At 46.0% G+C, this 15,296-nt stretch overlaps 1 protein-coding gene across 3 annotated transcripts in view; it reads right to left on the minus strand.

Moving 5' to 3' along the window:
- DNTTIP1 (deoxynucleotidyltransferase terminal interacting protein 1) overlaps nt 1–15,292 on the minus strand; it is a 28,514-nt gene extending 13,222 nt beyond the window's left edge. The window contains exons 1-7 of one of the 3 annotated variants that reach the window (XM_082430338.1): nt 15,126–15,291; nt 14,485–14,555; nt 13,738–13,834; nt 7,902–8,000; nt 1,439–1,507; nt 1,130–1,186; nt 822–880 (exon numbers count right to left, since the gene is read on the minus strand). In XM_082430338.1, coding sequence (XP_082286464.1) covers nt 822–880; nt 1,130–1,186; nt 1,439–1,507; nt 7,902–8,000; nt 13,738–13,834; nt 14,485–14,555; nt 15,126–15,230 — 557 coding nt within the window. In that variant the 5' untranslated portion in view covers nt 15,231–15,291. Of the gene's footprint in view, nt 1–821; nt 881–1,129; nt 1,187–1,438; nt 1,508–7,901; nt 8,001–13,737; nt 13,835–14,484; nt 14,556–14,843; nt 14,868–15,125 lie in introns of those variants that run through there. The other 2 variants (XM_082430340.1, XM_082430339.1) reach the window with 2 other exon arrangements.
- Nucleotides 15,293–15,296: the final 4 nt, after the last annotated feature.

A 15,296-nucleotide genomic window follows, 5' to 3' on the forward strand; every position in this document is an offset into this window, starting at 1 on the left:
GCTGTAGTTTTCTCATCTGCCAGGAGGAGATAACAGCAGCAACTCCCTATCTTGTGTTAGTGAGGAATGAACTCGCTTCGGGCAGGGGACAAATCTAAGGTATGAGGATTACGCTAGTCTGTCTCCTAAGTCGGTGCTTTCCAACTATCTCCATCTCTCTTAGGCAGACCAGTGTGGCTTCCCTGCCTCCCCAACGCGTCGTGTGGGCTTGCGGGATCTCAGTTCCCCGACTAGGGAATTGAACCCAGGCCATAGTAGTGAAAGCCCAGAATCCTAACCACTAGGCAACCAGGGAATTCCCAGACCAGTGTGGCTTTATCTGTTTTACATATTAGGCTCCCACGTAAAGCTCTGTTTGAAAAAAAGATTCTGTCGCTTCAAAAATCTTTGAAAATGACCATCCTGGAGGCAATGTAGTACAGTTTTGCCCTTTATTAGCTATCTGACTTTGGGCAAGTAATTCTGTTTCCTTATCTGCAAAATTAATTATACCTTCCTTAGAGCGTGGTTGTAAGGATTAAAAGATAAAGTATATATAAGGTATTTAGACCAGTTACGGCACATTACAAGCATTCAATACACACTACCAATAAAAAAACCTATGGTGTTTAATGAAGCTGCGCTGAACTGTTCTGGGGTAGAAACAGGATACGACATCCGCCTCACTGCCTTCTTTCCCCACCCCTCAGACTAGAGAGCGCTCCTCCACGGGGACCTGGCACAGATGGATCTGCTTTTGCCAGGCAGAGAACTCTGGCCTCTTTTCCTCCCGGCCCACTCCCTCCCAGCTCCTCCCTTTGGCTCTGTTGGCCCCTACTCACACCATGCCTGCGGCTGAACGGTCACTTGACAGGATGTGTCCCGGAGGCCGTCCCTTCCTCTGCCATAAAGAACAGATGTCAGTGGCCTGACCCTGTGGAAGACCCCACCCCACTGGCAGGTCCAGGGTCACCTGAAGGAGATGGTTTCCCAGCAAGACCAAATGATGCCTGAGAGTGAATAGGGAGGGTGACTGTTCCCAGGGCGCCTGCCTCTCAGGCTAGAAAGGCCCAAAGGTGTGCTGAGGAAGCCCACCCCCTGCTGGAGCTGCAGGCCCTCTCCCCAGCCAGAAAACCAGGAGATGGTTTACCTTTTTGGGAATGGGGCTTCCTCGGTGGGCACACTCATCTTCTGCCTGCCGGCCACGCTGCAGGAGAAGGGAGAGGAGTCAGTGGGAGGCCAGTGGCCGGGAACTGCGGGTCCCCTGGGGCTGCAGAAGACAGAGCCCCTGGACCACACCCTCCAGCCCCTCCCTGAGCTGGGACTCCCAGCATGATGCTATTTAGACCTGGTCCCACAAATGGGTGGTCTGTGGAGCCTCCCCTAGGCCACAGAGTTCACCTGCCTCCCAGTCTGATCGGTCTCCCCCTCCAAGACCCGAGGACACAGTGACTCTAACCTTTATCCCTGGAAGCTCATGGGTCAATCTGGGTATTACTTTTTCTCCATCTGAAAACAGTAGTTTAGCCTGAAGGGACAAGACCAAGCGTTAACACTCACTATTTTGGTGGGTAAGCCTCTCTGCCCCCATTTTTATAGACACAACTTCAAACTGGGTTAAAACTCTTTCATGGTCAGTACAAAGGGACCCTGAGATATGTATACAAATAGATATCTTTTTAAAAAAACTTGAATAATTCATGACCATTGTTGAAAAATTAGAAAAATGTAAATAAGCAAAATTAAAAAAAATCCAATCTGAAACCTCAGTACCCACAGAATACTATTAACATTTCAATGTAAATTCTTCCTCACTTTTTTCCATGTAAACATATGCTCTATATTTTTTCTAACTAAATGCACTGATATTAAACATATTCCTCAGTAAGCTGCTGTTTTTCGCTTAATAAATATCGAGTGCCTAGTACGTAAGTGCTGGAGACACAGCAGTAAATAGCACAAGCAAGGGCCTTACTCTGTGGAGCTCATATTCTGTGGGTGATTTGGATGATAACCAAATAAACAAACATATAAACAAGGTGATTTCGAATCATGAATTTTTCTCTGAGAAGGAAAAACCCTAGCTAGGCAGATGTGATGGAGGATCACCAGAGGGGAGGGCTACTTTTGAGTAGGTGGTCAGGGAAGGCCTTGCTGAGAAGGGAGCCTCTGAGCTGAGCTGTGAAGAAGGAGCCACGTGTAGAAAAGGCTGAGGAGAAGCGTGTTTCCGCCACGGGAAGGCGTGCAAAAGCCTTAAAGTGGGAACAGACATGGCTCACTTGAAGAAGAAGAGGATGGCCTCTAAGTAATGGGAGAAGGAGAGAGTGGTGAGCGAGGAGCGTGGGGAGGCTGGCAGGGCCTTGCAGGTCTGTGCAGAGTCAGGATCACATGACCTCTCGGAGCAGCATTTGACAGCCCTGAGAGCTCTCTCCTTCCAGAAACAGTCTTCTACTGGCTCCTGTGGCCACACACCCTGGTTTTCCTACTTCTCTGGCTCCCTTTTTTTTTTTTTTTAATTATAAATGTATTTATTTTATTTATTTTCATTTTTGGCTGTGTTAGGTCTCCGTTGCTTCACGCGGGCTTTCTGTAGTTGCGGTGAGCGGGGGCTACTCTTCCTTGCGGTGTGTGAGTTTCTCATTGCGGTGGCTTCTCTTGTTGCCAAGCACGGGCTCTAGGTGTGTGGGCTTCAGTAGATGCGGCACGCAGGCTCAGTAGTTGTGGCTCACGGGCTCTAGAGCACAGGCTCAGTAGCTGTGGCATGGGCTTAGTTGCTCTGTGGCATGTGGGATCTTCCCGGACCAGGGATTGAACCCGTGTCCCCTGCATTGGCAGGCGGATTCTTAACCACTGCACCACCAGGGAAGCCCTCTGGCCACTCCTTCTTAGCCTTCTTTGCTGGTTCATCCTCCTCAATCTGGTTCTTTTCATTAGATATTCTGTCTGCTCTCATTTATGCTCATGGCTTCAGTTAACAACTATCAACTGATGTCTCCCTAATTTTCTATCTTCAGTGGTAGCCTCTCCTTTGAGTTCCAGATTTATGTAACGGTCTGCCCCATGTCTATGTGTAGATGTCTCAAATTTGCGAAGTCGAAAACTGAACTCATGATCTCCTCCTCCAAGCTTTGTCCCTTTTCAGTGAAGAGTGCACAAATCTCAGTGTGTAATTTTGCACACATCTGTGTGGTAATTTAATTCAGACCTGTCTGCCTAACTAGGCTGTAGGTTCTATGACAGCAGGAACCCTGCTTGTTCATTTGCCATGTTCATTCATTCACTCAATCATTCAGTAAATAATGTACACATATTAAGAGTCATATTCTAGGTCTGGGAATACAGTGGTGAACGAGATCAGGTCTTAACTGCTATAAAGCTCAAGATTTTAGCAGAGGTTGGGGATGGGAGGGAGGTAGAAAATAAACATGTGTACTATTAATAATTTCAGATTGAAATAAATGGCTGAATAAACAAGTAAGGTGATAGAGATTAAATGGAGGTGGGAAGGGAGTAAGATGGCGGCGGGGTGTGGGGCACTACTTTAGATGGTGTGGCCAAGGAAGGCCTCTCTGATGAGGTGATATTTAAGCTAAATCTAAAGAAAAGAAGGAACCAGCTTTGCAAAGAGTTAAGGGTATGCCAGGCAGTGAGAACAGCATGCCTCGCAGTGAGAACAGCAAGTGCAAAGGCCCCGAGCTCAGTGTGCTGGAGAAGCAGAAAGGATTCCTATACAGCTAGAATGTAGTCAGTGAGGGGGAGGTGGGATGAGATAAGTTAAAGAAGTACGCAGGAGAAGTCTAGGTAGGGCTCTGTGGGTCATGGTAAGGCATTAGGGTTTATTCTGCCAGCAATGGGAAGTCACTGGAGGGTTTTAAAGAGGAGAGTGACACAATCTGATTCATCTTTAAAAAGATGGGTCTGGCTGCTGTGAGGATGGAGTGGAGGAAGGCAAGAGGGGAAGTAGCTCAGGGCTGAGATATACATTTGGAAATCATCAACAGTTAAATTGGCCTCAAAGCCACAGGACTAGATGAAATCACCTAGAACGAGAGGCAGCCACAGAAGAGATGGGATTTGTGAACAAAGCAAAACAAAGAGCGCTGTTCACCACTCAGCACTACAAGAGTTAAGTCATAACCCACTGCAAGTAGACAGTGCACCCCAGAGAAATTCAGGATGAAAAACAGGATGAGGCACTCTGTGCTTTGGATAAACAGGCCCTTAGACAGTTAGAGGCATATCTCAGGGAGAATCTCAATGAGCCCAGATTCTTGCATCTTCCCATACACAGAAAAGCAGCAAAACCATTCACTTGAGATGCCTGTTCTTTGTGATCAGCACTCATCTTTCACCAAGATGTGTGCTTGACTGCAGCCCCCCCAAAATCGTATATAAGCTACCTCTTCGGAGCAGTTCCCTCAGAGCCACTGAGAGGTTGTCTCTAGGTATAGTCCTCAGTAAGTCTCTGAATAAAACTTAACTTGCAACTCTTATGTTGTGTGTTTGTTGTGTGTTTTTCTTTAAGTCGACAGGTCTGAGGACTGAACTTGGGAACACGTCACTTTAGCAGTAGAGAAGAAGAGCTGGCTGAGGAAAGTGAGGAGGGGTGACCGATGAGGCTGGGGCAAAGTCAAGGCACTGGAGCCAAGAGGGGAGCGTTCCAAGAAACATCAAATGATCCCCTGCGACGAATGCCACCAAGAAGTTGAGTAAGCTGAGCAACATGGAGGTTACTGGTGACCCTGATATAAGAGGGGTTTCTGTGAATTGGTGGGGACTGAAGCCAAAACAAAGTGAGTGAAAGAATGAATGGAATAAACAAAAGAAAAACAAAAGAAAAAAAAAATCAAAGAAAAAGAAACAAACCAACCCCCCCCAAAACAGGGAATTCCCCGGCGGTCCAGTGGTTAGGACCCCACCCTCTCACTGCCAAGGGCCCTGGTTCAATCAGCTGTGCCGCACGGCTTAGGTGGGCGCGGGGGGTGGGGGGGGGAATGACAAAAAAAACAAATGAAAGAACTAATGGAATGAACGGGAGGTCACAAAGTAGAGTCAGGGATAGCAACCTTTTCTAAAGTCTGGCTATAAAAGGGAACAGAGAAATAGCGTGGCCTCTGAAGGGGACTGTGGGTTCAAGGGTGGTCTGTTTCGTTCTCCATTGTATTCCCAGTGTCCCAGTGAATGAACACACATGTGTATAAACATACGTAGGGGAAAAAATGGTAAACACATCAAAATGTTAATAGAAGTTATTGTTGGCAGTAAGATTATGAGAAATTTTAATTTTCTTCTTTGTAATTTATATTTTCTAATTTTAATATAACACCAGCAGCAAGTAACATTTATTGAGTCTTTGCTACTGATCTAAATGCTTTAAGAGTATTGCCACATTTAATTCTCACAACAGTCCTATGAGGTAGAGCCTCTGTCTCCACTTCGCAGATGAGAAATCTGACGTTTAGTGACGTGAGGCAACTTGCCTAAGGTCACACAGCCAGTCAGTGCTGAAGCCAGGACTCAAATCTGTGCAGTCAGAATCAAGAGAAATCTTGCATTCTTAGCTACTATGCCACATTTTTCTTAGTGAATGTGTACTACTTGCATAAATAAAATGAAGAAATAACAACTACTTTGCAAAACAAAATCAATCAAAAACCCCAAGGCCACGTGCCATAGATAAGATCAGCCATTTCTCCCTAAGAAACAGCTGTAAAGAGGTAGTGAAGGAGATTAGGAAATGCCACTGAGATGGGCAAGATAGGGTTTCAAAAGTGAAAACAAGCCAATCAAGTCTTAATCCCAGTAAAACCAAGAAACAGTCTAGTCTGATTCTATCATGTCCAGTCTGAAGAATCTTTTACTGTAACAAGAAGTTCTGCATGCAGTTTAGACATGGAGCTTCTACGTATCCTGGCCCCCTGAAAGTGAGGCTCTGTTGTGAGGCAGCAATATGTACCACACTGTGAATGTCACTGCCACGTATTTAGTATCTAGTATGCTCTGTACGTAGCGTACGTGTTGGTGGTTTATGTGTATCATAGCATTTAATCCTCACAGCAAAACAGTGGTCTTAGTCCAAAATCTAGAAATGAGGCAATTGAGGGTCAGAAAGGTTAAAAGCCTTCTTCAAAATTTCTTTCTTTTTTTTTTTTGGCCGTGCCTCGTGGCTTTTGGGACCTTAGTTCCCCGACCAGGGACTGAACCCAGGCCCTTGGCAGTGAAAGCGTGGAGTCCTAACCACTGGACTGCCAGGGAATTCCCCCAAATTTCTTGACTCGTCTGTTTTTAAGTTAGACTTTGGGCTTTCTACCTTCCTATGCTCTGATTCCATGTGTTTTGACCACATAATCTTCTGTTCCACACTCTGGCTTCCCAGTTACATCAGTACTGGAAGGGGGGAACTCTGGAAGGTGGATGTGGGGACTCAGAAGCCTGGAAAGGTATGAACATTCAGCGAGTGGAGGTTATGCCCAATTCACTTTAACTCCATCTTCACCTTTCACTGGGACTCCTGAACGGTCTCATAAATTTCCCTTTCAATCTCCATGGCAGATTCCCAAGCCAATCTCCTCATGGCAGCCAGAGTGATCTTGAAAATACAAATTTCATTAGGTAGCTCTTCTGCTTAAAATTCCACACCTATAACTTGGTTTGCAGTGCTCTGCCATCCTCTCCAATCTCTGAAAACCAACAACACTGGCTTCTTTCTTTCTCCACTCTGCCCTGCCCCTGGGCTCGGCACCCTCTAGTGTACTCTCTCATCGCCTCCTATGCTTGTAGCACTTATAACAGTTTCTGATTATAGACCTATTGTATGATCACTGGCGTAATGTCAAGGGCTCTGGGGGCAACGACTGTGTTCATATTGCACAGCACTGCTGGGGCCTGGCAAATAGTAGGCCCTCAACACATACTGGGTGAAGAGAAAAATAAATTCAAGAAAGCATTTCAGGATGCAAATGAGAGTGAAGGTTTTATCAATTTAATATTGATTCAGCTCAAACTTATAAGATTAGTGTTAGCAAACTGCCATGCTTTATTATCAGCACATGTCACAACTGATTATAACATATTACAGTCCCAGAGTGAGTTAATGAAATGGCCTCTTATGAATTTGGTTAGCTTAAATTTAATAGTCTATGAGAACCAGATCAGCTTTCACTGCCCTCACAGGATGGAGTTCTGCTTTTTCAAAGCTGAGGTCTAGGCCTTGGTCTTGCTCATTTCTGAGGCTGTGCCTGAGTAGCTAGTCAGCCAACCTCCCGGAAGATGTTACTCTCTCATCTCACGATAATTACCCTCATGGGACTGAACTCAAGCCTGCCCTTGTGGCTATGGTTATGAAGAAATTTCCATCTCTGACAGCTAATGGCTTCACAGTCAAGCACAGAATCTGGGTGATGCTGACAATTCCTATTAATAACGGCAGCTGACACATGCAAACTGGTTCCCTACTATCTTGAGAACACAGCCATTTCTAGACCTGATGTCATGACTCCTGACCTCCTTGAGAGGCAGGGAGGCAGAAAGGGTGACAGTTCTCATGATACCAAAAGGGGCTGCGATTACCTGAAGGATCAAATCACCAAGCACTTGCAGAGGAGAGCCAGACCTTAGCTATTCTATCTCTCGCTTGTTCCAAGCCACAGTTTCTTCATCTGTAAACTAGGGATGGAAACATGCCTTCTGTACAGGTTTCTTCTGAGATGTAAATGAACTAACGCAGGTGAAAGCATCTACCACAGTAGCTGGCATCTAGTAGCTACCTCCCTTCCCTTCTGTCAGCAAAGCTTTAAGCCCTTTCTAGATGTAAGTAGCTCGCCGGGTATCCCTCCAAATACCACTGATGGTGGGACCACATTTCTTTGCTGAGCCCTGAGGGCTAAACCTTGTGTCTACATGTCTTTCCTCTTTGATCTCACCTGCTCCAGGCAGCTCCGACAGGCCTCCTGGATCAGCTGCTCTGCATCCACTTCTTCCCCGACGTTGTCGCGTACGTTCAGTGCGGCCTTCTGGAAGAACTAGGGACAAGTACAATAGAAGACAAGGTCAGAAGTCCTGCTAATCTGCATCAATTTGAAGGGAACAGAATATAAAACAGAAGCTTTCCTCCTACCCTCAGAAAGAAAGGAAAGGGGATTATGAACATGGCTTTGCGATCAGCCAGACTTAGATTCATATCCCAGGCTCTGCTTCCCCACTCTATACGCTCTTAAGGAGGAGAACCATCTTGGAGGTGCTGTAAAACTCCTCTGGCAAAGCAATAAAGCTAATTTTTTTTTTTTTTTTTTGGCTGTGCCACACGGCTTGCGGGATCTTAGTTCCCCGATCAGGGATTGAACCTATGCCCTCGGCAGTGAAAGTGCAGAGTTCTAACCACTGGACCGCCAGGGAATTCCCTAGGAGAATATATTTTTGACACGAAAAGGTATTCATGATATTTTGTCAAGTGAAGGAAGCAAGTTATAAAATAGTCTGGGATAGTGTGAGCCTATTTATGTAAAACAGCAAAAAAGCAAACTGTATAACTGTAAGAATATATTAGAGTAAAAGCTGTGATATGATTTTTTTTTTTTTTTGCTTATCTGTCTTCTCAGTTTCTATAATGTACATGTCTTACTTCCACAGAAGAAAAAAAAACCACACCAGTGCCTGAGATGAACAGGTCAGGGAGGCCAGAAAAGACCCAGAGAGTGGAAAAGCCTAATTGAATTCTGACTTTGCCCAGTCTGAAAGAAACATCTGTAGACTGGGAGGGGTGAGACTTGGCCAGGGCCCCAGGATGTCAGCAGTCCCAGCTGGCTGGGGAAAGGAAAGGCAGAAGGTTCCTCCATTGGGTACGAGGGACAGCTTGAGCCTGAAAACACCAAGGGATAAGGTGACATGAGGCCCCAAACCAAGACACCCGGAGCACATTTGTAACAACAGTCCATGTCTCTAGAAGAGAGTGTTGGTTCTCTCTGGTGAATAGAAAAATTCTGGAACCTGTAACGCATGCTCCTCCTGTGGGAGACAACTATGGGGAAGTACTATCATTTTATGTTGAGAATTTTATATATATGCCTTTGTTGTTAACATCAAACCAAGGAGAAGAGTGTGAAAGCATTGGATTAGAGACCTCAAGAGTTTAGGAGGAAAATTCTACAGGCAAAACTAAATGAAATGATCAGATGAGTTTGACTTCAAAACAAAAAACGAGATTAATACTGGTGGTTCAATACCGACTACTGACTATGTGAAAGCTAGTTAAAATGATCTGGATACTTTAGAACCAGCCTGTGAGGTGGGCAGGGCAACAAATATGTAGGGGTGAGTGTAAGCTACCTCCAGACATGAGAATGAAATTCAGTCATGAACAAGGAATTCTCAAACACTATTGGTAGAAATGCAAAACGGCACAAACTTTCTGGAAAGAGGGACTTCCCTGGCGGTCCAGTGGTTAAGACTCCTGCCTCCACTGCAGGGGGCACGGGTTTGATCCCTGGTTGGGGAACTAAGATCCTGCTGTGTGGCGTGTGGCCAAAAAAACAAAAATGAAAACAAACAAAAACAACACAACAAGAACAACCAAATTTTCTGGAGAGAAATTTTCTTGAGGGAAAAATGTTTCCCCTTTTACCCACCAATTCCATCTTTAGAAATTTATCCCCCAGAAATACTCTCACAGGCTAACAAAGATATACATTCAAAGTGCTCAATGTAGCATTGTTTGTAAGAGAGAAAAACTATAAGTAATCCGAATGTTCTAGGGACTAGCTCATTAAATTGTGGTACATCCATACAATAGATTACTGTGCAGCTATTACAGAAGAATCAGGGTGAGCTATTATGTACTGACCTAGAAACATGACGAAAATATATTGTTAAATGAAAAAACTAAATTGCAGAACAGTGTGTGTAAAATGATCCTACGTATTGTTTTTTTTTTTTTTGGCCTCGCTGTGTGGCTTGTGGGATCTTAGCTCCCCAACCAGGGACTGAACCGGGGCCACAACAGTGAAAGTGCCGAGTCCTAACCACTGGACCGCCAGGAAATTCCCTGGCGTAAATCCTACATATTTTTTAAACATGAGTGAGTGCACGCGCACACACACGCACACACACAAATAAATATAGGAGACTGTGTCATTGTTAACAGTTTGGTATTCTGGGAGGTGAGTTTTAGTGACTTTGGTTTTTACTTTTATTCAATCAATGAATACTAATACGTACCACCTAGTGCACAATTTTGCTATATTTGCTATCATGTATCCATTTACCCATCCCATTTATCCAGCCATAAATCCATTTCCTGGGCTATATTATTAGAATATTCTTTTTAAAGGGGCATGCATTTAGTAATAACAGGAATAAATCAATAAAATTCACAATGTCTTGGATAAAATCAGCCATTTCTAGAAGTTATTTTTCTAAACATTTTTAAGAAAATGGGTAGCTGAGATTTGGAACATCATTAAACAAAGTGATCAGATTAGGTCGATCAAGAGCCTGGACTTATCTGAAGCTGTGATGTAATCAAGTCATTTGTACCTTGTCTAAAAACAAGTGTGGGGCTTCCCTGGTGGCACAGTGGTTGGGAGTCCGCCTGCCAGTGCAGGGGACACGGGTTCGATCCCTGGTCTGGGAAGATCCCACATGCCACGGAGTGGCTAGGCCTGTGTGCCACAACTGCTGGGCCCATGTGCCACAACTACTGGAGCCCACGCACCGCAACAGAAGAGGCCACCACAGTGAGAAGCCTGCACACCGCACAGAGGAGTGGCCCCCGCTCGCCGCAACTGGAGAAAGCCTGCACGCAGCAATGAAGACCCAACGCAGCCAAAAATAAAGTTAAAAAAATAAAATAAAAAAATAAAAACAAGTGTGGCAAGGACTTATCTTTGCAGACTATGTGAAGCCACAAATTGTGTTTATCCAGCATTTGTTCAGGAGAGAAAGTTCCTGAATCATGGCATCCACTACTGGGACAAGCAACAAGGAAAGTGCTTTGGAGGTAGACAATCCTGGATTGAATGCTGGTCTAGCCTTTTCCTAGGGGCTTAACCCCTTTATTTTTGCACATGTAAAGGTGAAGAGGTATGAGAATACTTGGTGCATTCTGGGATGTGCAGAAGTCAGGGGCAGGAATAACTAGGTATATAGGGGAGTGTGGCTGATCACAGGGGACCATATGTGCCACGTTAAGGAATTTGGATTTCACCCAGAAAAAAATGGAAGGTTGTGGAGGGATTTTAAAGAGGGGAGTGACACCAATGGGTTTACATTTGAGAGATCACTGGCAGCTGTATGGAGGGTGGATTGAAAGAGGGAAAGAACAGAGGCGGTTAGGGATTACAGTGGGAGCCTGAATGAGAAATTATGAAGGCCTGAACCAAGGCAGAGGCAAGGAATAAGGGTATGCAGGTCAGATTGTGGGGTGGAAGGCACAGGACCCCACTACTGGATATGGAAGATGGAGCAGAGGGCAGAGCCACTGCACTCTGGTTTCTAAGTGAATGATGGTCCCATTCAAACTTATCCAAAACTGAGCTCCTGATTTCCCCTGCTTGTCCCCATCTTCCTCATATCAAGTCAATGGCAATCCTATCTTTACAGTTGCCCCTGGCAAATAACTCGGGACTTGTTTACTTCTTTTTCTTTTACCCAGCACATCTGAATCATTAGCAAATCCTGTTGCTACCTTGAAAACACATACAGAATCTGATTCTTTCCCAACACCTTTACTGCTAACACCCAAGCCACTATCATCTCAAGCCTCCTAATGGTCCTCCTGAAGTCTATTCTCTTTACAACTGTCAGAGTGACTTTTTAAAAGTGTTCAGATCATGAACTCTGCTCAAAACTCTCCAAAAGCCTCTATTTTACTTGTAATAAAACCCAAAGTCCTGTCGACTGGAAAAAAAATGCACAACCTGAAAGTTGAGAGTTATGTTTTATTCAGCGGACAAAACTGAGAATGTAAGCCTGGGACACAGCATCTCAGAGAGCTCTGAGGGACTGATCCAAAGAGGCAAGTGGGGGGAGCCAGGAGATATAGGAGTTTTTGCAACAAAGACTAGGTAGTCGGAAGATCAAAAGATTACTCTTAAATAAAGAAAACCAGACATCTCAAATTAAGGAATTTAGCACTTTTCTATGCATGGGAAGATACAAGAGTCCGGGCTCACTGAAATTATTCCTTTGATATGCACCTCAGCTATCTGGGACCAGTATCCTGTGCTTTCTCATCCTGAGTCTCCTCAAGGTGCACGGTCAAGGGTGGCTGCAGCAGTTGACCGCTAGATGGCAGGCATCCTGTTTCTATCCTGAGTTCCCTCATGGCTCAACATCGGGGTGGCTGTAATGTGATGGCTTGATGGCTGCAACATCCTTTGTTTCCTGATGTGGCAAGCAATAAATTTCATTCACAGTCCTCACCACGGCTTTAAAGTTCTGCCTGAGCTGAGTGTGTTACCTGTCTGGTCACCTCTCCTTCTGGCTCTGCTGGCTCCAGCCACTCTGCTGCTTTGAACGTGCCAAGCATGCTTCTGCCTCAGGTCCTTTGCCCTTGTTCCCTCTGCCTGGGCTGCTTTCTCTCCAGGTATCTGCACGACTTGTTCTGTCCTCACTTTATTTGGGTCTCTGCTCAAATGTCCTCTTATCAGAGGGCTTTCCTAGCCACAAGCTATGACATAGCATCCCTGTTCCCTACAGGTCACTCTCTTCCCGTTCTCTCTGGCATTCCCTGACAAAGTACACATTTATTTAAAGAGGGTAAGGACACTGTCCATTTTGTTCACTGCTACATCCGTAAGTGCCTAGCATAGTGCTTGCATTATGGTAGGTGCTCAGTAAATACTTTTTGAATGAATGAATAAACATAAGAGGAGGAGGTTTAGGAAGAAAAACAAAAGAGTTCAGTCCTGAATATGCTGGGATTGAAGCACCCATGGGACATCCCGGTAGAGTCATGTAGAAGTTTATTAATAGATCTTGAAAAGAATTTTAAATAGTAATAATGGTGATATTATTAAACAAGTAATAAAAACACCTGCATTCCAAGCACAGTGCTGAGCACATTACACTTAAGTCACTTCATCCTCACAATAGCTTGGCCAAATGTAATGGAGCAGGACCCTATGGGGCCTTCCCAGGGGCAGACCCCTCCCTCACATCCTCTGCTTTAGCTCCTCCCTGAAGTACCTAGATAAAAGTATCTGATGCACATTTCCTGAATTGTATTATACATGCTAAATCCACCACCAAAGGGAAGAAATGAACTACCTGATGAATATGAGCACATAGCCCCCAGAGCCTAAGGATTAATGATGTTAACCCCTGTGACACCACCCTGTTACCTCATCATCAACCAATCAGAGAATTGTGCACGAGCTGATCACATACCCTGGGATGCCCCTCCTTCACTCTGCCTTTAAAAATGCTTTGCTGAAACCCATCGGGGACTTGGGGTGTTTTGAGCACTAGCTGTCCTGGACTCCTTGCTTGGTGCCCTGCAATAAACGCTGCACTTTCCTTCACCACAACCCAGTGACAGCAGATTGGCTTCACTGCACGCGGGCAAGCAGTAAGACCCGAGTTTGGTTTGGTAACAAGAAGAGGAATTCAAATTACCCCCAAAGAGGAAAAACATTCTTGGGGGGTTCAGGATTGGAAAACTTCCGATTATCTGTGTGTACTAGAAAGAGAGACTGTGATGCAGGAAAGGACTGCCCATGAGTCTTTATTCCTGTTAGTTTTTTATCTTTGTGTCCTTCTCACCTTCATGTACTTGTTGAAGACAGTCTGGATCTCCTCATTGATGCTAGGCTGCAGGACAGCTCGGAGGAGATCCATGGAGATGGCAGGATCTGTGAAACTGCATTCAGGAAGGAGACACAGTCAGGAGGCATGTCCCAAACATATCCTTTCCTACTCTGCCCAGCCAATTATTGAGATAGGACCCTTTAATGACAGTAACATGTGGCTTTTACAGAAAACTAGTTATGTGCCCAGGTGCTCTGCAAACCACATAGATGCAGGACTTTATTTCATACTCATAACTCTATGGAATGGCATTATTTTTAAAGTGTTTTAGAAGTATAATACTTAACACAGAAAAAGTCTATACACTTTAACAGTTTTAGTGAACATCATTTTAATCACTACTCAGGTCAAGAAACATATATAACCAGCATCCCAAAGACCCATCTTGTGCTCTCTCCCTTCCCTGAGATGGATACGATTAGCCCCACATTTTTCTTAACTTCCATGCTATTCTGCCTCTTTGGAGCCTTCAAACACAGAGCCTGTGAATGTTAGGGATCTTGGGTATTGTTGAATCAACATGCCCCCTCTTCTGAGTTCAGAAGGGAAATGACTTGCTCAAGGTCACACAGAGTTATGGAACCTGAATCTCCTCTTTCTATTGGCTGATGATCTGTTTCTCAGCTCTGTGCAGTGGGGACCCAAAAGTTGCCTCCCAAGCCAGTGCCTGGGAGGGGAAGTCCCACCCAAGGCCAGCCTTACCTTGTTGTCATCTGTGACCGGCGGCCCCTCCGCTGTACCTGCCGGTGCTTTATCATTATGTTCCAAGGGTTCTGTGGAGACCAAGGGAGCAGATGTCACCGAGGTCCGTGACGCTGGGGTGGATGTGGAGGGTGGGTATTAAGTTATACCTAGACATCCCTGCTTCTCAGGTGCTTTCACCGTCTCTCCCCGCTTGGGGTAGCGGGGAGGGCAGTGGAAGGCCCTGCCAGGGAAGAGGAACCAAGGAAAAGCTTCCTGCCTCCAAGTCCCAACCCCACTTTTTCAGGAACGGGTGGAGGAAGGGAATCAGTGTCTACTGAGGGCCTACTCTGTGCCAGATGATGCGCTGGGCGCTTTACCCGCATTTATATCCTTTCCCACAACTTTACGAGGCAGGGACTAGTATCTCCATTTTCGAGAAGAGAAAACTGGAGCTCAGGGGCTTGACAGGGCCGGCCCACGTCACCTAGCTAGGAGGGCGGCACCAGAATATGAAGCCAGGTCGTCGCACTGCGACAACGCCAACCCCTGGCAACACCAGCCGCCTCGTTCTCCCGCCCGCGGGCCAGGGTCCCGGGAGCCCGAGGCCCTGTAGGGCCCGAGCCCAGGCCTGGCCGGGGCTTCCCCGGGGGCGCCCTCACCGTGAGAACCAGCTGCCCCGCTGCGCCCGCGTCTCCCAGCTCGGGGCCGCCCCGCTCTGCCCCGCCGGGTCCCCGCGGCTGCTCGGCGTCGCCAGTGGCCCCCATGGCGCCCCCGGCCCCCACAAGTTCAGCCCGACTCTGCCAGCGGCCGGAAAGTCTCCCTGTGACGTC

The sequence above is a fragment of the Balaenoptera physalus genome (genome assembly GCF_965194825.1).
Source record: "Balaenoptera physalus genome assembly, chromosome: 16".
Lineage (NCBI taxonomy): Eukaryota > Metazoa > Chordata > Mammalia > Artiodactyla > Balaenopteridae > Balaenoptera > Balaenoptera physalus.